The 23,513-nt window shown below is 35.5% G+C and overlaps 1 protein-coding gene across 4 annotated transcripts in view; it reads right to left on the bottom strand.

Moving 5' to 3' along the window:
- AGTPBP1 (ATP/GTP binding carboxypeptidase 1) overlaps positions 1–23,513 on the bottom strand; it is a 181,991-nt gene that overhangs the window by 46,905 nt on the left and 111,573 nt on the right. For all 4 annotated transcript variants that reach the window (XM_068553274.1, XM_068553275.1, XM_068553276.1 and 1 more), the window contains 3 exons: positions 22,745–22,828; positions 21,562–21,648; positions 21,329–21,477 (listed from right to left, as the gene is read on the bottom strand). In XM_068553274.1, coding sequence (XP_068409375.1) covers positions 21,329–21,477; positions 21,562–21,648; positions 22,745–22,828 — 320 coding nt within the window. The remainder of the gene's footprint in view (positions 1–21,328; positions 21,478–21,561; positions 21,649–22,744; positions 22,829–23,513) is intronic.

Raw genomic sequence — 23,513 nt, forward strand, 5'->3', positions numbered from 1 at the left:
CATTATGTTGTACACCTGAAACTAATACAATGCTATATGTCAATTATATCTCAATGGGGGGGGGGGAGATTTGCAATTATTATAGCATCTTCAAGGACTGCAACTTGTAAATACACAATATGCAGTCAGTGCTTTTAACCCTGAGTTATTCTTTGTCTGACATTAATATTACCACTTTTCCTTTACTTTATTTGCATTTACCTAGTTTATCTCTGCCCAATCATTTCTTTCAACTTTATCATTTAATTAATAAACACACACACACACATATTCTCCGACCCTACAAATTGTATAATTTTCGATATCTGATTTTTGAGGACATTTTGGCTCATTCATAGTCAGTAACGACAGACAAACATTTCATTTCATTCCTTCCAACTTACTTTCTTTCTACTATTCATTAATTTTTTTTTTCCTTCTTTACAACTTCTTATTTCACTTGCTTGGTTACATTTTTCCACATTTCCTTTTCTTCTTCTATCATTTGAAAGCTTTCTTTCGTGTTTCTCAATTCCATTTCCCATCCTAATAGTTATGATTAACTGATATTTCTCTAGTATACTATTATCATATTAAATAACTAAGCAATCCCATCAAGACAAGTTAGCTTTCACTTCTCCCACATCACCCCTTTTAGAACACTTTCACTTAACACATTTTAAAAATTTCAAGTCTTCTATCTTGAGATCTTTTTCCTCATTTATTTTTCTCAGAGAGGGTTCAGGGTAGCAGATTTTCTGAATTCTACATATACACAAACATGCAGTTTGTTGGCCGTGACAAAAAAGTGACAGATTTTGCAAAAGACATTTGGCACTCCTCTAGCTTCTAGCACCACAGATGAGAGTCCAATACTAACCTAATTTTTTCACATGCAGAACAACATAGTGATCAAGAGCATGCAGTCTGTAACCAGACTACCTGGGTTTGAATTCCAACTTTACCACATGCCACATGCATGATCCTGGTCACATTACTAAACCACTCATGCCCCCTTTTTCTCTTCTGTGGATAACAACCTTGCTAGGCTGGTTTGTTGTGTGGATTAAGAGTATCACATGCGTTAGCACTTAAAGAAGGCCTGGCACATGATAAATTTTCAATAAACATTAGCTGCTGTTATTATCAATATTATTTAAGTACTGTAACCAGTTCTTTTAAAGTGGAAGTATGTTAAGATTTTCTCTTAAATCTGAAACTCAGGTATTTCACTGGTACGTATAAAAGATTCCTGTCTTCCTTATTTCTTCCTAGGAGTCAGTGAGGCATTTCAATCTGAAACTTCAACCTCTTCCAGGCACACAAAACTCATAATAATGGTTAATTATAGTAAGGTGGAACAAGGTTCAGGCTGAAGTCAAAGGGCATAAAAGATTTATCTGAAGTGTTCTAATTTTATAAAAGACAATGTATTCTCTTATTACTTTTAAAATGATGGTTAATTCTGGTCACAGTGAAGGGAGCTATATTTGGAAATTCTGAGTATAATGAAAACCATCTGAACAAAATAGGTTGCCCCAATAAGAATCATTCAAATGAGGTAACTCAGATTGAATAAATCACAATCTACTCAACCTGATACAGAAAGGCCATATTTGAGTAACTGATTTAGTCATTAGCCAAAGGATAAACTTTTACATGTATAAAATAAATACATTAAGAACTGTCAAGCTTGTCACTTGAATACAGACAATCAAAATATTAAACTGCCAGAGTGAAACCAACATCCAATGGCACTAGCCTCTAATAATATCTATGTAAAGGCTTAAGTTGTATGAGTACATGCTCAGTAACAAGTGCAGATACAATGAAAGGCAAGGTGTTTTAGGCCCTAATCATCAAATGTGTTGTGAATCACAGACTCAAATTTTTCAAGTTGAAGCTAACAGCATCATTTAACAGATGAGGGGGAGATTGAATAACCTGAAGGTACCTATCACAAGCTGCATATATGTTATCAGTAACTGTACAGAGAAAAGAACACATGCTTCTAATATGGCTGGTATCATAGCAGAGAGTCATACTAAAAACAGGAAGATGAGATTCTTGGTCTGGAGGGTAATGGTAGTCACTTGAATCAGAATCACTCCACACATCCTCACCAAGAACAAATAAATAAATTCAACAAGTAGCACAAATAAAAACCACACACGCCCAGGCCTTCAGCATTACTGGAAGACAGAATATAACAGACTTCAAGTTGCCTTTATGTAGAAAAATGGGCAAAGATATACCACAGAAGTGGAAACAGTAAAGGAGGGATTGAAATCATGAGCTCAAAGTAGATTGCAGGCTAAAAAATACTAAGTGACACGAAGAAGGAATTTTATGAAGTCACAATTCACAGTGAAAATATAGCAAGGCACAATATCTATGCACCAGATAAGACCAACCTCTTATGTAAGGCAGAAACTACAGGAAACACAGGAGAAGTATTAGAAACATACTACTGATAGCAGATGCTAACACTCCACTCTCAGTATAAGACAGACCGATTAAACAAAAATTAAGAATATTTATATAGATCTAAATAACATAATCAATAAGGCAAATCTTATATAGATATGTTGAACACTGTGTCCTGATAGTAGAGAATATACCTTCTTCTAAGAGCATCGGGAATATTCACAAAAATTGACTATATATTAGGTCAAAAGGAAATGTCAGTAAGTTCCATAAAAGAGAAATATTACAAACAAAACTCTCTGATCACCATGTAATAAAACTAGAAATTAAAATCAAAATGAAAAACAAAACAAAAAGGGAGGATACCCATGCAGAGGCAAGGGAGACAGGTTTGACTTGGGTGTCAGGCCTTGAAAGGGGTGAGGAGGGCATCTGCCCGAAAGTGCAAAGGACAGACTGTTACGTACACTGGAATTCATCAAATAAATAAATATATTAAGAATAGTAGAAGCTCTTAGATAGCCTCAACCACCAGAGGGCAGACAGCAGAAGCAAGAAAAACTACAATCCTGCAGCCTGTGGACCAAAAACCACAGTTACAGAAAGATAGACAAGATGAAAAGGCAGAGGGCTATGTACCAGATGAAGGAACAAGAAAAAACCCCAGAAAAACAACTAAATGAAGTGGAGATAGGCAACCTTCCAGAAAAAGAATTCAGAATAATGATAGTGAAGATGATCCAGGACCTCGGAATAAGAATGGAGGCAAAGATTGAGAAGATGCAAGAAATGATTAACAAAGACCTAGAAGAATTAAAGAACAAACAAACAGAGATGACCAATACAATAACTGAAATGAAAACTACACTAGAAGGAATCAATAGCAGAATAACTGAGGCAGAAGAACGGATAAGTGACCTGGAAGACAGAATGGTGGAATTCACTGCTGCGGAACAGACTAAAGAAAAAAGAATGAAAAGAAATGAAGACAGCCTAACAGACCTCTGGGACAACATTAAACGCAACAACATTCGCATTATAGGGGTCCCAGAAGGAGGAGAGAGAGAGAAAGGACCAGAGAAAATATTTGAAGAGATTATAGTCGAAAACTTCCCTAACATGGGAAAGGAAATAGCCACCCAAGTCCAGGAAGCGCAGAGAGTCCCATACAGAATAAACCCAAGGAGAAACACGCCGAGACACATAGTAATCAAAGTGGCAAAAATTAAAGACAAAGAAAAATTATTGAAAGCAGCAAGGGAAAAACGACAAATAACATACAAGGGAACTCCCATAAGGTTAACAGCTGATTTCTCAGCAGAAACTCTGCAAGCCAGAAGAGAGTGGCATGATATACTTAAAGTGATGAAAGGGAAGAACCTACAACCAAGATTACTCTACCCGGCAAGGATCTCATTTAGATTTGATGGAGAAATCAAAAGCTTTACAGACAAGCAAAAGCTAAGAGAACTCAGCACCACCAAACCAGCTCTACAACAAATGCTAAAGGAACTTCTCTAAGTGGGAAACACAAGAGAAGAAAAGGACCTACAGAAACAAACCCAAAACAATTAAGAAAATGGTCATAGGAACATACATATCGATAATTACCTTAAACGTGAATGGATTAAATGCCCCAACCAAAAGACATAGACTGGCCGAATGGATACAAAAACAAGACCCATATATATGCTGTCTACAAGAGACCCACTTTAGACCTAGGGACACATACAGACTGAAAGTGAGGGGATGGAAAAAGATATTCCATGCAAATGGAAATCAAAAGAAAGCTGGAGTAGCTATACTCATTATCAGATAAAATAGACTTTAAAATAAAGAATGTTACAAGAGACAAGGAAGGACACTACATAATGATCCAGGGATCAATCCAAGAAGAAGATATAACAATTATAAATATATATGCACCCAACATAGGAGCACCTCAATACATAAGGCAACTGCTAACAGCTATAAAAGAGGAAATTGACAGTAACACAATCATAGTGGGGGACTTTAACACCTCACTTACACCAATGGACAGATCATCCAAAATGAAAATAAATAAGGAAACAGAAGCTTTAAATGACACAATAGACCAGATAGATTTAATTGATATATATAGGACATTCCATCCAAAAACAGCAGATTACACGTTCTTCTCAAGTGCGCACGGAACATTCTCCAGGATAGATCACATCTTGGGTCACAAATCAAGCCTCAGTAAATTTAAGAAAATTGAAATCATATCAAGCATCTTTTCTGACCACAACGCTATGAGATTAGAAATGAATTACAGGGAAAAAAACGTAAAAAAGACAAACACATGGAGGCTAAACAATACGTTACTAAATAACCAAGAGATCACTGAAGAAATCAAAGAGGAAATAAAAAAATACCTAGAGACACATGACAATGAAAACACGACGACCCAAAACCTATGGGATGCAGCGAAAGCAGTTCTAAGAGGGAAGTTTATAGCTATACAAGCCTACCTAAAGAAACAAGAAAAATCTCAAATAAACAATCTAACCTTACACCTAAAGAAACTAGAGAAAGAAGAACAAACAAAACTCAAAGTTAGCAGAAGGAAAGAAATCATAAAGATCAGGGCAGAAATAAATGAAATAGAAACAAAGAAAACAATAGCAAAGATCAATAAAACTAAAAGTTGGTTCTTTGAGAAGATAAACAAAATTGATAAGCCATTAGCCAGACTCATCAAGAAAAAGAGGGAGAGGACTCAAATCAATAAAATCAGAAATGAAAAAGGAGAAGTTACAACAGACACTGCAGAAATACAAAGCACCCTAAGAGACTACTACAAGCAACTTTATGCCAATAAAATGGACAACCTGGAAGAAATGGACAAATTTTTAGAAAGCTATAAGCTTCCAAGACTGAACCAGGAAGAAACAGAAAATATGAACAGACCAATCACAAGTAATGAAATTGAAACTGTGATTAAAAATCTTCCAACAAACAAAAGTCCGGGACCAGATGGCTTCACAGGTGAATTCTATCAAACATTTAGAGAAGAGCTAACACCTATCCTTCTCAAACTCTTCCAAAAAATTGCAGAGGAAGGAACACTCCCAAACTCATTCTATGAGGCCACCATCACCCTGATACCAAAACCAGACAAAGACACTACAAAAAAAGAAAATTACAGACCAATATCACTGATGAATATAGATGCAAAAATCCTCAACAAAATACTAGCAAACAGAATCCAACCACACGTTAAAAGGATCATACACCACGATCAAGTGGGATTTATCCCAGGGATGCAAGGATTCTTCAATATACGCAAATCAACCAATGTGATACACCATATTAACAAATTGAAGAATAAAAACCATATGATCATCTCAATAGATGCAGTAAAAGCTTTTGACAAAATTCAACACCCATTTCTGATAAAAACTCTCCAGAAAGTGGGCATAGAGGGAACCTACCTCCACATAATAAAGGCCATATATGACAAACCCACAGCAAACATCATTCTCAATGGTGAAAAACTGAAAGCATTTCCTCTAAGATCAGGAACGAGACAAGGATGTCCACTCTCACCACTATTATTCAACATAGTTCTGGAAGTCCAAGCCACGGCAATCAGAGAAGAAAAAGAAATAAAAGGAATACAAATTGGAAAAGAAGAAGTAAAACTGTCACTGTTTGCGGATGACATGATACTATACATAGAGAATCCTAAAACTGCCACCAGAAAACTGCTAGAGCTAATTAATGAATATGGTAAAGTTGCAGGATACAAAATTAATGCACAGAAATCTCTTGCATTCCTATACACTAATGATGAAAAATCTGAAAGAGAAATTATGGAAACACTCCCATTTACCATTGCAACAAAAAGAAGAAAATACCTAGGAATAAACCTACCTAGGGAGACAAAAGACCTGTATGCAGAAAACTATAAGACACTGATGAAAGAAATTAAAGATGATACCAACAGATGGAGAGATATACCATGTTCTTGGATTGGAAGAATCAACATTGTGAAAATGAGTATACTACCCAAAGCAATCTACAGATTCAATGCAATCCCTATCAAATTACCAATGGCATTTTTTACGGAGCTAGAACAAATCATCTTAAAATTTGTAGGGAGACACAAAAGACCCCGAATAGCCAAAGCAGTCTTGAGGGAAAAAAATGGAAAAAAAAAAAAATAATAAAAAAAAAAAAAAGAATAGTAGAAGCCAAAATTCTCCTCGTTGGAGAAGGAAGTTGTAAATATGGAAAGAAAACTAGAATAAGTCCTGTGCAATGAAGGTATCAGTGTGACTTCATGGAGATACTGTGTGTGTGCTTATGTGTGTGTTTGTGTATAACATACACACACAAAAATAAACATACACATACGTATAAATTACTACCAATGAAAATTTCTATATAAACGCTTGTATATACAAATACATATTCCCTAGCTCTGTCCATGGACAGGTCCAATAACAATGTACACACTATGCATACAGATCTTATTTTTAAAATACCATTCTCCAAACCAGGGCTCTTTGAAGAAACGATTGTTGAAAGGCAAGATGAGCCCTGAGCATCTTGTGCCAAAAAAGCAAGGCCACCCATAAAGAATGACGGGGACATGTCAAAAGAACACACAATGCAGCATGAAGGGATCCCAATGGCCAAATCCTGGGCAATTTAAACATCAAAATAAATAATGATAGCAACAAATTACAACCCACTGAGTAAAACAGTAAACAATTCTATACTGATATTAACATGTAAAATACTTAACTAACTACAAAGAGAAAAAAGGTAACTTTACAATGGAAAAGTCTGGCAGACACCAACTTAATCAAGTGAATAAATTATTACTATCAGTAATAAAACAAAATCCTGGGTCACCAAAACACAATGTCACTTCTGTGATGTTCCTCCCAAAGATGCCTAACTTAAATCATGAGGAACATGAGACAACTCCAAACTGAGAACCATTCTACAAAATAAGTGCTATAATTTTCAAAAGTGTCAAGGTCATGAACGTTAAAGACCACAAAACTGTTCCTGACTAAAATAGTCTAAAGAGACTTGACAACTAAATACAACATGTGGTTTGAGCTGAATCCTTGTGCTATTAAGGTCATTAATGAGAAAATAGGTGAAACTTAAATGGGGTGTCTAAGGTTTAGATGGGATTCATATATCAATGATAATTTCCTGATGTTGATAGCTATCCCATAGTTACATAGAAAAATGCCATGTTTGCACAAAATGTACTGAAAGTGTTCTAGGGTGATGGGGCATCACTTTCGAAGCCCAACATTTAGATAAAGGGTACAACTTTTCTGTAAGTTTGAAATTATTTCAAAAAAAAATTTAGAAAACGATGATCATAAACTGAACTAGTCTTCTTGACGTATATTTTGTGCGTGGCGTTTTATGTTCCTAATAGGATCGTCATAGTTCATTCATCCATTGCCTCATTTATTTAATAACTATTTAACTGAACATCTACTAAATGCCTTACTATAAATAACAGTGGTCAGCAACAGATACTGTCCCTGACCTTGTGGAATATACAAACAATTTGCAGGGAGGGGCACATAGAGAGGAAAGGTATTAATCAGCCACATACAAAAACAACATAAAACTGTGAAGAGCACCCTAAAAGGAAAAAATTACAAGCAACATTTATCAAGGGGACTAAGCCAGTCTGGGGAGTCAGGGAAGACTTCTTTAGTCAAGAGATAGCTCAACTTCCAAGTATGGAATTAACTAATGTGAGCAAGGTGGGAATGCTACAGAATTGACTCCGAAATTCTATTTTGTTGCCTGGTTCCACATATGTTCAATTTATATAAGAGAGTGGTTAAAAATCTTCATATATCTGGAAGATATGGGGGAGGGAGGGCAGGGGGAGAAAGAGGGAGCTTGTGACTAAAGCTCTAAGTTACTAAAACGCAAGACTGCCATCTAGTGGTAATTTGAACAAACCCCTTTCAAGTAAGGGGGGGGGGCCCGAGAGGGGGGAGGGAGTGACGGATTATAACAGATACATCAGTAGTATATAGTGATATAAATTCTCATATACAAATTTACAAATAAGATCATTCATTGTGAGAAAACTAATATTTAATAGAATCACCTAAAAATTCTCCAAGAAAAGGGCAACTTGTGAAACAAAAGAAACTATAATTCTGCTCTTTTTTGAGGGACACTGCCAAAGAACAAGACCTCTATTGGGCACATCCGCTAGAAGAACCAACATTTAAATACTCCCCCAAGCAGCATGTCCCAATGGGGAAAAAAATTTTTTTTACAATTTCCTAATTAATATTATTTCCTGACTTCAATCATGCATGGCAATTAAATAAATTCTTCCAGCTGAAGACGCTTCCACTGCAAATATCTTCAGTCATCATTACCATCCCTGAAGTGAATTCAATATGAATCTCATGACAATTAACATTAACTACATAGCTGGTTATCATTTCTCAAAATGTTGAATTCTAATTTACTAAGATATTGGTCTCTCCCGTCTTCTAACTCTATTGATGTTCAGACAAACCAAGATTTGCTGTATGTTGCATTACCCTAAAAAATCTAATACTAGAGTTCATTTAAAAATTACATCTACCAAACAACTCTTTCTACAGCTTCTACCCACCTCCTAGTTAAATACTTACAAGTATAGGAAAATGAAAGACTCACAACAGACAACTTCTTGTCAGAATCTGGGAGGAATCTCTACTAAACTTAAGACAGATGGAGCAGGACTGAAAGAAATCCACTACAGAATATGCCTCACAATCTGTTTTTATATATACATATTTTGGTTTCCCACAGCTAAAAGAAGTGTCGTACTACACCTTGTAGGCCCTTAAAGAATAACACAAAGAAAATAAAGAACAGCAAAAATAGAAAACATTAAAAAAGTATCAATTATAAAAAGAATTTTAAATAGGTTAAAATCACATTTTAAAAGGCAAGGGTCGAACAACAAAATGCAACCTCTATTTACAAAAACAATCAGCAAAGATGTATCAAACAAATTCAAATCAATATAATATAAAAATACAATTCTGGGCAAAAGATACTGAATGGAATGAATGTGACTATTTTATACTGTTAATGGGTATACACAAAAGGAACAGGAAAAGTTATAAATGTCTATGTGCCAAATGATACAGCATTAAAATAGAAAAAATATGTATATATTTTAAATACCTCATTTTAAATGAGGTATTGACAGAAACATAATAGAAGTGAAAGACTTGAGTTTTCTTAAGCCTTGGGCAAGTAGACAAGATAAAAAATAAAAAGGATACAGAAAACTGAATAAACCGTTTTATAACAATAAACTTAACAATGTATGTTAAATTATGTTGCCAACAAAGAATACATATTTTCCAAGAACCTGTGAACACTAAAACTGATCAGATATTAAGCCATAAAAATTATTTCAAATCATAAATTTCACATCTATGAACAAAACTGATTAAAATTTGAATGCAATGAGAAAAATTATAGCCAAAATAATTTAACCAACTAAAAATATAACAAACCCTTTTCAAAATAATTCTTGGGCCAAAAGGGATACCAAAACCAAACACAATTAGAAGCCATCTAGAAAATAACAAGGAGGTCTTAGTATCAAAATCTGGAGGGGAGGGGATACAGAATTAAGTTGTAATCGAGAACAAATCCAAAACCTAAATGCTTGCAGCAGACTTCCCAACATGGCAGAGTAGAAAGACCCTGAGCTCACCTCCTCTCAGGGGCACACGAAAATCACAACTATCTGCAGAACCACCTATGAAAAAGACTAGAACCTACCAGAAAAGATCTTCTACAACTAAAGATATAAAGAAGACCACAACGAGATGGGTAGGAGGGGGAGAGTCATGGTATAGTCAAGACACATGCCCCTCAGTGGGCAGTCCACAAACAGGAGAATACAATTGCAGAGGTTCTCCCCAGGGAGCAAGGGGTCTAAGCCCCACATGAGGCTCCCTAGCCCAGGAGTCCTGTGCCAGGAAACAAGCCTTGAGAATGTTTGGCTTTGAAGGCTAGCAGGGCTTAAATTCAGGGGGGCTGGAGGGCTGTGGGAAACAGACTCTACTCCTAAAGGACACACACAAAATCTCACACGTTCCAGGGCCCAGGGAAAAAGAAGTAATTTGAAAGGAGCCTGGGTCAGACCTAACTGCTGATCTTGAGAAGTCTCGCAGAGAGACAAGAGGCAACTGGAGCTCACCCTAAGGACACAGACACAGGGGGCAGCCATCTTTGGGTGCTCGTTCTATCAGACACTGGTGCTGGCAAGTATCACTGTGGAATCCTCCCTCTAGCTTATTAGCCCCAGGACCCCAGGACTCAACAGCCTGTAGGCACCAGTTCTGGGCCACCCGAGGCCAAGCAACTAACTGGGCCAAGACATACCCACACCCACCAACAGGCAGGCTGCCTTAAGAACCCCTGAACAGACAGCTGCCCCAGACACAGCTGTGCCCACCAGAGGGCCCAGGACCTGGCCGCACACACCAGTGTGCAGGCACTAGATCTGGGACCCCCAGGGCCCTACAGGCAGAGATTCCAAGACCCAAGTCCACCTACCAGCAGGAAGCTGACACTGGCCTCAGGACCAGCCTCACATACCACTGGACAGGCACCAGCCCCTGCCCAAAAGCAAGCCTGCTCTAGCCTCAAGACCAGTCTCACCCACCAGTGGGCACTCACCAGCCCCAGGACAACCTCAGCCCTGAAGCCTGCCGGGGCAGGACCCAGCCCAACCACTAGCAGGCCAGCACCAGACCTGGGACAGTTGGGCCCTAGTCCCACCGACCAGCAAGCCAAGACAAGTTTCAGGACACCCCAAACCCTGCAGCCAGCTGTATCACGAACCAGCCCCACCCTCCAGTGGTCTGACACCAGCTCTGGGACCCCTGGGCCCTCTAGCCAGACCCCAGGACCCAGCTCTGCTTGCCAGTAAGGCCAGCACCAGCTCCAAGACCTGGCTTCAGCCACCAGTGAGTGAGTACTGGCCCCAGGATCTCCTGGACCCCAACTCTGTCCACCAGTGAGCCAGCACTAGCCCTAAGGCCCCCTGGGGTTCCACAGCCAGCCACCTCACAACCCAGCCCTACCAATCAGTGGCTGGCAGCCTCCACACAAGGCAGGGCTTGGCAACCAACCAGACCAGGGGCCAGCCACACCTACCAGTCCACCCACAGTGGTCAGCCCACCACAACAGAAGGACCCAAAAAGCCCATATAGGAGGCACCACTAGAGCACACAGTTCTAGTGACCAGAGAGAAGTATACAGCTGGGGCGCATAGAATATCTCCTACAAAAGGGTACTTTTCTAAGGTCAGGAAACATAACCAACATACCAGATACATAAAAACAAAAACAACAACTTAGGCAAAATAAGTTGACAGAGGAACATGTTTCAAACGAAGGAATAAGATAAAACCCCAGAAGAAGAACAAAGTGAAGTAAATATAGGCAATCTACCCAAGAAAGAGTTCAAGGTAATGATCATAAGGATGATGAAAGAACTCAGGAGAAGTAAAGATGCACAGGGCAGGAAATTATAAGTTTTTAACGAAGAGTTGGAAAATATAAAGAACAACCAAACTGAGATGAAGAACACAATAAATGAAACAAAAATTACACTATAAGGAATCAGTAGAAGACTAAATGATACAGAGGAAAAGGATCAGCAACCTGGAAGACAAGAATAGTGGAAATCACTGATGCTGAACAGAAAAAAGAATAAAAAGAAATAAGGACAGTTAGAGACCTCTGGGGCAACATCGAGCATACTAGGATTCACATTACAGGGGTCCCAAAAGGAAGAGACAAAGGAGCAAATAACACATTTGAAGAAATAATACCTGAAAATTTCCCTAACCTGCGAAAGGATACAGACATCCCAGTGCAGAAAGCACAGAGAGTCCCAAACAGGATCAACCAAAAGAGGACCACACCAAGACACAGTGTTATTAAAATGGCAAAAACATTTTAAAAGGAGAGAATATTAAAAGGAGCAAGGAAAAAGCACTAAGTTACATAAAAGGGAACTCCCATAAGACTATCAGCTGACTTTTCAGCAGAAACTCTGCAGGCCAGAAGGGAGTGGCATGATATATTTAAAATGATGAAAGGGAAAAACCTAAAATCAAGAATATTCTACCTGGCAAGGCTCTCATTCTGATTTGATGGAGAGATCAAATGTTTTGCAGACAAGCAAAAGCTGAAAGAGTTCAGCACCAACAAACCAGCTTTACAAGAAATGTTAAGAGGCCTTCTCTAAGTGAAAAAGAAAAGGCTACAACTAGGAACATGAAAATTATGAAAGGAAAAAGCTCATCAGTAAAGGCAAACATACAGTAAAGGTAGTAAAACAACATGTACAGAGCTAGTAGGAAGGTTAAAAGACAAAGGCAGTAAAATAAGCTATATCCACAATAAGCAGTTAAGGAATACACAAAACCAACAGATGTAAAATATATATGGTATCGAAAATGGTAATTGTGAGGAGAGAAGAGTACAAATGCAGGGTTGTTACAATGCATTTGAAATTAAGAGATCACCAACCTAAAATAATCATGTATATAAATATAGATTGCTACATATAAACCTCATGGTAACAACAAAACAAAAATCTATAATAGATACATACACAAAAGAAAACGGAATCCAAACATAACACTAAAGATAGTCATCAAATCATAGGGGAAGAGAACAAAAAAAAGAAACAAAAAAGACCTACAAAAACAACTCCAAAACAATTAACACAGTGGCAGTAAATACATAAGTATCAATAATTACTTTAAATATAAATAGAATAAATGCTCTAATCAAAAGACAGAGAGCAGCTGAATGGATGCAAAAACAAGACCTGTAATATATGCTGTCTACAAGAGACTGACTTCATATCCAAAGACACAGATTGAAAGTGAGGGGATGGAAAAAGGTATTCCACGCAAATGGAAATCAAAAGAAAGCCAGGGTAGCAATACCTGTATGAGACAAAATAGATTTTAAAACAAAGACTGTGACAAGAGACAAAGAAGCATATCATATCATGATCAGGGAATCAATCCAAGAATAAAATATAACAATTACAAATATATATGCACCCAACATAGGAGCACCTAAACACAAAGAGCAAATATTAACAGACATAAAGGGAGAAATCAACAATAACACAATATTAGTAATGGACATTAACACCCACTTACATCAATGGACAGATCATCCAAACAGAAAATCAATAAGGTAACACTGCCCTTAAGTGACACATTAGAGCAGATGGACTTAATAGATATATATAGAACACTCTGTCCAAAAGCAGCAGATAACACATTCTTTTCAAGTGCATATGGAACATTCTCCAGGATAGATCACATGCTAGGCCACAAAACAGGCCTCGGTAAATTTAAGAAAATTGAAATCATATCAAGCATCTTTTTTGACCACAATGCCATGAGACTCCAAAAAAAAAAAAAACCTGCCAAAAACACAAACACATGGAGGCTAAACAATATGCTCCTAAACAACCAATGGATCACTGAAGAAAAAAAAACCTGGAGATAAATGAAAACAAAAACACAATAAATCCAAATTCTATACGATGCAACAAAAGCAGTTCTAAGAGGGAATTTTAAAGCGATACAGCTTACCTAAGGAAAAAAGAAAAATCTCAAATAAACAACCTAACTTTAAACCAAAAAAAAAAAAAAAAAAACCTAACCTTACACCTAAAGGAAAAAGAACAAACAAAACCCAAGGTTAGTAGAAGGAAAGAAATCATAAAGATCAAGAATTAATAAAATAGAGACTAATAAAAACAATAGAAAATATCAGTGAAACTAAAAGCAGGTTCTTTGAAAAAATAAACAAAATTGATAAACTTTTAGCCAGACTCATTGAGAAAAAAAGAGGGCCCAAATCAATAAAAATCAGAAATAAAAAAGGAGAATTTATAAGCAACACCACAGAAATAAAAAGAATCATAAGAGATATGCCAATAAAATGTACAAACTAGAAGAAATGGACAAAGTCCTAGAAATGTACAATCTCCCAAGACTGAACCAAGAAGGAATAGAAAACATAAACAGAGCAATTACCCATAATGAAATTGAATCAGTAATTTAAAAACTCCCAGAAAACAAAAGTCCTGGACCAGATAGCTTCACAGGTGAATTCCACCAAACTTTAGAGAAGAGCTAACACCTATCCTTCTCAAACTATTCTAAAAAGTTGCTGAGGAATGATTCCTAAAGGAATCATTCTATGAGGCTAGCATCACCCTGACAACAAAATCAGACAAAGAGATCACAAGAAAAGAAAATTACAAGCTAATATCACTGATGAACATAGACTCAATAATCCTCAACAAAACATTAGCAAACTGAATCCAACAATATGTTAAAAGGAGACCGTACACCATTATCAAGTGGAATTTATTGCAGGGATGCAAGGATGGTTCAATATCCACAAATCAATCAATGTGATACACCACATTGACAAATTGAAGAATAAAAACAATATGACCATCTCAAAAGATGCACAAAAAGCTTTTGACAAATTTCAACATCCACTTATGATAAAATCTCTACAGGAAGTGGGTACAGGGGGAACACACCTCAACATAATAAAGGCCATATATTATTAGCCCATAGCTAACATCATACTCAATAATGAAAAGCTGAAAGCATTTCCTCTAAGATCAGAAACAAGACAAGGATGCCCACTCTCCTCACTTTTATTCAATATAGTATTAGAAGTCCTAGACACAGCTTTCAGATAACAAAGAGTAATAAAAGGAATCCAAATTGGAAAACAGGAAGTAAAACTGTCATTGTTTGCAGATGACATGACATTATATATAGAAAATCCTAAAGACACCACCAAAAAACGACTAGAGCTCTTCAATGAATTCAGTAAAGTTGCAGGATTCAAAATTAATATATAGAAGTCTGTTGCATTTCTATACACTAACAACGAACTATCAGAAAGAGAAATTAAGGAAACAATTCCATGCACCAATGCATCAAAAAAGAATAAAATACCTAGGAATAAACCTACCTAAGGAGGTAAAAGACCTGTACTCGAAAAACAAAAGGACACTGATGAAACTGAAGAAGACACAGATGGAGAGACACATCATGTTCATGGATTGGAAAAATCAGTATTGTTAAAATAACCATACTACCCAACACAATCTACAGATTTAATGCAATCCCTATCAAAATACCAATGGCATTGTTCACAGAACTAGGACAAATAAATTTAAAATTTGTATGGAAACATGAAAGACCCTGAATAGCCAAAACAATCTTGAAAGAGAAGAACAGAGCTGGAGGTACCATGCTCCCTGACTTCACACTACACTACAAAGCTTCAGTAATCAAAACAGTATGGTACTGGCACAAACATGGATACACAGATCAATGAAACAGACAGGGAGCCCCGAAATAAGCATGCACCCCAATGTTCATATTATTTACAATAGCCAAGATATGGAAGCAACCTAGCTGCCCATGAACAGATGAATGGATAAAGAAGATGCGGTGTATACACACACACACACACACACACACACACACACACACACAGAATACTACTCAGCCATAAAAAAGAATAAAATTTGCCATTTACAACAACATGGATGGACCAGGAGGGTATTATGCTCAGTGAAATAAGCCAGACAGAGAAGGACAAATACTGTATTTTATCATGTATATATGGAATATAAAAAATAAAACAAAATAGTGAACATAACAAAAAAGAAACAGAATCACAGATATTGTGAACAAACAAACTAGGTTACCAGTGGGGAGAGGGGAGGTGGGAGGGGCAAGATAGGGGCAGGGGATTAAGAGGTACAAAGCACTATGTATAAAACAATTAAGCATCAAGGATATTGTACAACACAGGGAATAGAGCCAATATTTTTAATAACTATAAATGGATTATAATTTATAAAAATTTTGAATCAATATGTTGTACACCTAAAATTAATACAATATTGTAAATCAACTATACCTCAATTAAAAGAAAACCCTAAATGCTTGATCATCAAACAAAAATAAATTTAAATAAATTTAAGCAAATAAACTAGAAGTTAGAAAGAGAAAAAGTATCAACCTGCAGGGAGGACAAGGGAGAAATTAATAAATTAAAAAAAAAAAAACTTTTAAAGGAAATAATGAATAAAACTAAGAGCCAGGTTTTTAAAATAGTAAAATAAAACAAATTATGTTTTAAGCACACACACACAAAAAGGAAAGCAAACAAGGGGACATGCAAGTACACATACTACAGATATCTCATACAACTCTCTGCTACTGAATTCTGAAAATCTAAATGTCACCTGTGTTAAGAAAAAATAAATCATCAAGACTGCCTCAGTAAAAAATAGAAAACTAGACTATATGGACTCACATAAAACTGAAGAAGTTATCCAGATGCTCCCTCTCCCCCCCAAAAAGGGGCACAGAATCAGACTACTTTAGACATATAAATGCTATTTAAACTGCTCCAGAACACTGGGTAGGGAAATAAAAGCTGTTCATTTAAGTGTTCAATGTTAGCATTAGCCTGCTTCCAAAACTATAAAAAGATAGTCCTCCAAACAGGAAATTGTCTTGTCTAACTTATGACCAATGATGTAAAAACCTTTAAACAAAATACTAACAAATGCAAAATATTTGTATTAAAGATTAACTCACAGGGCAAAACAGACTAATTTCTGAAACTCAAGGATGGTTTACTATTAGAAACATTATTAAATAATTATAATACAGCACATTAACAGCTCACAGCAATATATGGTCACACTGATAAATGCAAAAAGTGAAATAAAATATTTCTGATTTTTTAAAACTCGGTAAAAATAGCAATTCTTTAGTATAAGAAAGAATATGTATCCCAAAACGAGCTAACATACATAACATAAATACTAGCAGGATTTCCCTGGCGGTCCAGCAGGTTAAGACTTCACGCTCCCAATGCAGGAGGCGCGGGTGTGATCCCTGGTCGGGGAACTAAGATCTCGCATGCTGCGGGGCACCGCCACAAAAACACACACACACACACACACACACACACCACACACACACACAAACAGCACTCACATTAAATTCAAAATCAAACAAGGATGCCCAAAGTCTCCTTTTAGTTTAAACAATCTCAAAGTTCCAGCCAAAAGCAATGAAACATATACGATATAACTAGGGATAAGGAGAAATTCTAGGGACCTACCAAGAAAATTCAAAATATCAACTGAGAAACTATGAGAACTAATAAGAAACTAAGGAGTCTGATTTTCAAGTAAACATATAAAAATCCTTAGCTTTCTTAATTATAAATAATAACAAGCTTGAAAATAGGGAGAGGTACTCTTTCACAACAGAAAAAAGAAATACATAAAATACTTAAGAATGAAGGTATACTTAAATATATGGAACTTACAAAAAGAAAACTAAAAAATTTAGGTGAGAACATAAAAAACATGAGTAAACAAATACACCATGTTCCTAAGTGGCAAGATCGAATACAATATAAGAAATCCGATTTCTCCCACATTATTCTATAAGTTTAATGCAATGGAAATTTGGGCCACTTGATAAAATTACTCAGAATGATATTCAGAATAAACTATTCAGGAAAAATAAAGTTAGAAAAAGTTGTTAAACTGTTTTTGAAAAAGACTACAGGATGTTAAACTATATTATAAAGTCAAAATAATTTAAAAAACAAAATGGTTCTAAAGCAACAATGATGTTACACAAGACTGAAAGGTCAGAATAATTAAAATCAAATGATGCTAGAGCAACACACAGCCCCCAAACAAATGCTAGTATATCGTGAAGGCCACAGCTTGCGAGAGTTGTGGAGTTTCAAACCAAAAGGGATACACAGTATGACTAACAGGTCAGAATAATTCAACCCAAATTGGTGGCGCAGTGGTTGAGAATCTGCCTGCCAATGCAGGGGACACGGGTTCGAGCCCTGGTCTGGGAAGAGCCCACAGCCGAGGAGCAACTGGGCCCGTGAGCCACAACTACTGAGTCTGCGCATCTGGAGCCTGTGCTCCGCAACAAGAGAGGCCGCGACAGTGAGAGGCCCGCGCACCGCGATGAAGAGTGGCCCCCGCTCGCCGCAACTAGAGAAAGCCCTCTCACAGAAACGAAGACCCAACACAGCCAAAAATAAATAAATTAATTAAAAAAAAAAGAAAGTCAGAAATTATGAGTAAGCAATAGTGTGATACCTTAAACCAGTTTCTAATCTGTTTTTTTCTAAACTGACCGTTTTCTATAACAATTATAACAGGGCAACAATGTACAACGTCTTCTGAGTGGTGTTCCCCATCCTGTTTTTACTAGTGGGTCAGGAATAGAGTTGCAAATGAGTTACAAATGTAAACGTCTGACACCTCAATGAATTCATCAACAATAGTTTAAAACTCTTTTGAGAAAGAATTAGTTCAGCTAAAGCTGCTTAACTACAAACGATAGGATTACGTTAGATCCCAATTCACAGAATATACCAAAAAAAATCCTGCATGGATGAAGTTAAATATAAACACTAAAATCATACTATCAAATGCACTTCAAAGAAGCTGAACTGATTCAACACTCCCACCAACACTGTAAGGACCCATTTTCCCTAGTCTTCACCAACGTAAGTTCATTTCCTTTGAGAAATTCTACTTGGAGGAATTTATGGCAAAGCAATAAGCAGAAACATACACACAAAAAAATAATTAAGGATATCTATTGCAACACAGCTCGTAATTTTGAAATGCTGAAAAAGACAAATTCTCGTCAATCTGTTATCATTTAAATAATTATTGTACATTACTCAATAGAATACTATACAAACATCAGTAATAATGTTGCTGAAAATATGTAATGGCATGGGGAAATGTTTTTACAATATATTGTGTAGTTTAAAAATATAGTTTACAAATGAGTTTTCATATTGTGATCCCAAATCTATAAAAGGGTAAAATTTACTTTTAAAATTATGTGAATGTGAATAAGGTTAAGGATGGCTAACAAAATGCTAAACAGCGGATTTTTTTCTTCTCTTTGCTTCCTAGAGATTCTTCTCTAAAGTGTATTTTCTTTACCAAATTCCCTAATTCAGACAGTGGATCCCATAAGATCCACTGTTCCTAATCAGAAAAAAAGAAAAAACACACATTTACAGCTGGCAAAGAAATTCCACTTCTGTGAATGTGTAACTAAATTATTATACACACAAATATTTAGTACAATAATGTTTATCTCAGTAGTATTTAAAATAGAAAATAATTAGAAACAACTTAAGTTGTAATAGGTTCACTAAACATTGTAATCATTTCATGATATAAGTCAAATCATAATCCTGTACACTTTAAAGTTATACAGTGCTGTAGGGTCGGTTATATCTCAATAAAACTGGAAGGAAAAAAAAAGCAAGTCCAACAAAAGAAAGTTTGGATAAATGAGTTACAGAACTTCCATAGGATGTCCATTAAACTCTGCTTCAGATGGATATTTAATAACCAGAAAAATACTGACAATATAAATACAATGTTTGGTTAAAATATAGACTATGAAACTGCGTGGGTTGTGAGCATTTATTTTTTTAAATAAATACATAACTATATGTATGGAGAAATCACATACTGCATTATTTTAAAAGCTGGAAAGAAACAACAAACATTAAAATAAGTTTCTCGGGCTTCCCTGGTGGCGCAGTGGTTAAGAATCCGCCTGCCAATGCAGGGGACATGGCTTCCAGCCCTGGTCCAGGAAGATCCCACATGCCATGGAGCAACTAAGTCTGTGTGTCACAACTACTGAGCCAGCACTCCAGAGCCCACGTGCCACAACTACTGAAGCCCGTGCGCCTAGAGCCCGTGCTCTGCAACAAGAGAAGCCACCGCAATAAGAAGCCCGTGCACAACGAAGAGTAGCCCCTGCTCACCGCAACAAGACCCAACGCAGCCATAAATAAATAATTAAATAAATTTATACAAAATAAACAAAATAAGTTTCTCTGGATGATGTACTGTTGATGGTTTTAATTTTCTTAACAACACTGTGTTTTCCAAATTCTCCACAAAGTGGGTTTGGAAAGGATGATATACATACAAAAATACCCAAAGGGCAGGAGAAACTTAAAAACTAAAGCAGCCATCTGTCTCATTGTTTTGATTTAGTTTTACAGAATTTTATTCATTTTCAATTTAAAATGACACTAAAGGAAGAAATTATTTATCACACAGAAGTATAGTTTTTTTTTTTAATAGAGAAGCATCGCTCCAAAATGTGTGCTTTTAAGTGTAAAAATTAAAATATTTTAATGAAGCTTAAAGTAGTAAGTACTATTTTATAAAAGTGAATAAATAAATACAGTTAGTGAAAATGCCATCTACCTATAGCACTAGTATTTGAAACCCTGGCTTTGGTATTCCAGTACAGCTATGTAAGATGTAACCATGAGAGGAAATCTGGTGAAGAGAACATGGAACCTTTCTGCAACTTCTACAATACTTTAACTTTTTATGAATCTATTCAAAATAAACAGTTAAAAAGAGACTGCTTTATGTAATTCTCTTCTGGATGAACAGACTTTATTAAAAACTTGATTTTAAGCCGCATACATAATAAATCTTTATAGTTGTATTCAATTTGGATGAAATCAACCTCACTTATTACATTTTAAAGGGCTTGCTTTTATAAGGGTAACTCTTTTCACCAGCAAAGCAAAGCTTAGTTTATGTCAAATCTTGCATAAATACCTGAATTTTGAAAACTAGAAAAAACAAAAGAACACTGAAACTTTTAAAAAACATTAGTAATTTTTTAAAAACTTCTATCCTACAGTTACAATGCCTGCATACCCTCTAAATTGGGAAAGAAAGTTGTCTTACCATAATTAAATTGACTGTTGGACTTTTCACAGTTAATGATGTTGAACCTATAAGCAATGCTTGGTCGCATTCCACTGACTTCAAAGTAAAACCACTGATGATAATGATTACTATTTATATCTGAGTTCAGAATAAGGTCATATTCATTTCTGAAAACAGAAAATAAACAAATTTGATGAAAATAGGAAAATAATCTGTGTATATACAAAATGGGAAAATTTTTAATGACTTACTTTCTAATTTGAATTACTTTGCGCAGATTCCCAGATTCAAATTTGGAGTTAAACTTCAAAATATCTCCTTCTTCTGGAGTGGTGTAACTAAATGAAATTTTAAAGTAAGAATAATAAAATACATTGCATTTAAACAAGTGAGCAAAAAATAAAACTACACTACAGATTAAAAATACACCATTATTGCTGCCTCACCCTCCTCATTATTTTTAAACCAAAGAACAAAACAACACAAGCAAAATACAAACTTCGGCTAATATTTATAGACAAAAAAATTATAATTACGAGATTTGTTCCCACATTTATAGTCAGTGTTAATCACAAAAATTTTAGAAATAACTAAGAAGTTATGAATAAGGTAGATTTGTTTTTCATTTTTGAGAATATTATTTCAAATTCAGTCATTAGCTCTGACATAACTTTACCCTAACTCTCTAACAAAAATCTTTTTAAAATGTTTTATTTCTTCCAAATGAGACTACTGAAATATGAAACTTCCCCAAAATATTAGAATGTTGAGGGAGAGGGAAAACCCACGTGCAGGCTGATTAAATTTCTTATTTGATAAATAGTAGTCACCTTCATCATTTTTCATTTTCACTTATTTACTTATATTTAAGCCATAAAATACAACGGTACCAGTGATAATCCTAAATTGGAAGTGATGTTAAAACATCAAGGATCACAAACAAATGGCTTCAAAGGTCAGGCAAGTAACTTAAAGGACTGAAGCAGATTGTAAGCAGTAAGAGACAAAAGAGAGAAGTGGGGACTGTGGAGAGTTAGGAAGCATATGTTCCTTCTAAAGGGGATGGTTATTTGTTGTCCTAAGGAAATGAAGGCTCAGTATTACAGGACAAAATTGCAGCATTCATGTGATATCTCCACTCTCTTAAGTGGAGGTAATTTCAGTTTTTAAAAACAAAGCATCAGTTTGTGACCTTTCCCTTATTAAACCCATTAAAAGCCCACCTAAGATCAAATAAAAGCTTGTGATATATTCAGTTTAAGTAAATAAACATGATTTACATTACCGTTACATCTCTGCTAAAAGATGAAAACGTAGTGAGGGTTAACTAGGTGGAAGTTAACTATATTTTTTTGTCTTCTAAAAGAACACTGAAATTTTACAGTAGGAATAAAACCAATAAAAGTAAAACAAACAAACAAAAAGCATACTTACTTTGGGTTATCTAAGTCATATACCACTCGATCTATTATATCACTCTGATGTATTAGCCTCTCAATATCTTGGGCAATTTTTGTCCTGAAATCATAAAAAAGAAGTTTGACCAAAATTCATTATTATCTCCCAAGTAAGTTTTGGATAAAAAAGTATAAAATGATAAAAAAATTTCTTAAAATAAAAATGATCACTCCTCCACATATTTTGTGTACAAAAAAAAATCAATTCATAACAAGACAAAAACCAGTATTTTAAAAGTCTGAGTTACAGAAAATAACTAGCTACAAGGCCAATAGTTTTCGAAAAAAAAAATGTTGAATGTCTATTATGCTTTTCTACATAGAAATTCTTAATCTAGCAGTTACGCAGTTAAGCATAATTTATTTTTAATTTTTATTTTACAAAAAATAACTCATCACTCACAAAGCAGTATATCAAGAAAAAAACCCAGTATCAAAGGATTATGATATAAATCCCTGATTTAGAGTCAATGTCGTAACTTTCAAAAGTCAAATTCTTTCTAAAGAAACAAACTTTTAAAAAGCTATTAATTATAATAATAACAAATCCAAAATTTATATCAACCAGATCTCCAACAATGAAAGAGATGGCACTTATATAAGTACCATACCAAAAAATACAAGTGTTCAAGTATGGTGAATGACTAAATACATCCATTTGTCAAAATAATTTATTAAATCTTAAGGTTGATATCTACCACAAATGTGCAAAAAATTAATACTTACAAAAGTTTGGGGCTTTACTT

Source organism: Eschrichtius robustus, chromosome 10 (genome assembly GCF_028021215.1).
Source record: "Eschrichtius robustus isolate mEscRob2 chromosome 10, mEscRob2.pri, whole genome shotgun sequence".
NCBI classification, from domain to species: Eukaryota; Metazoa; Chordata; class Mammalia; order Artiodactyla; family Eschrichtiidae; genus Eschrichtius; species Eschrichtius robustus.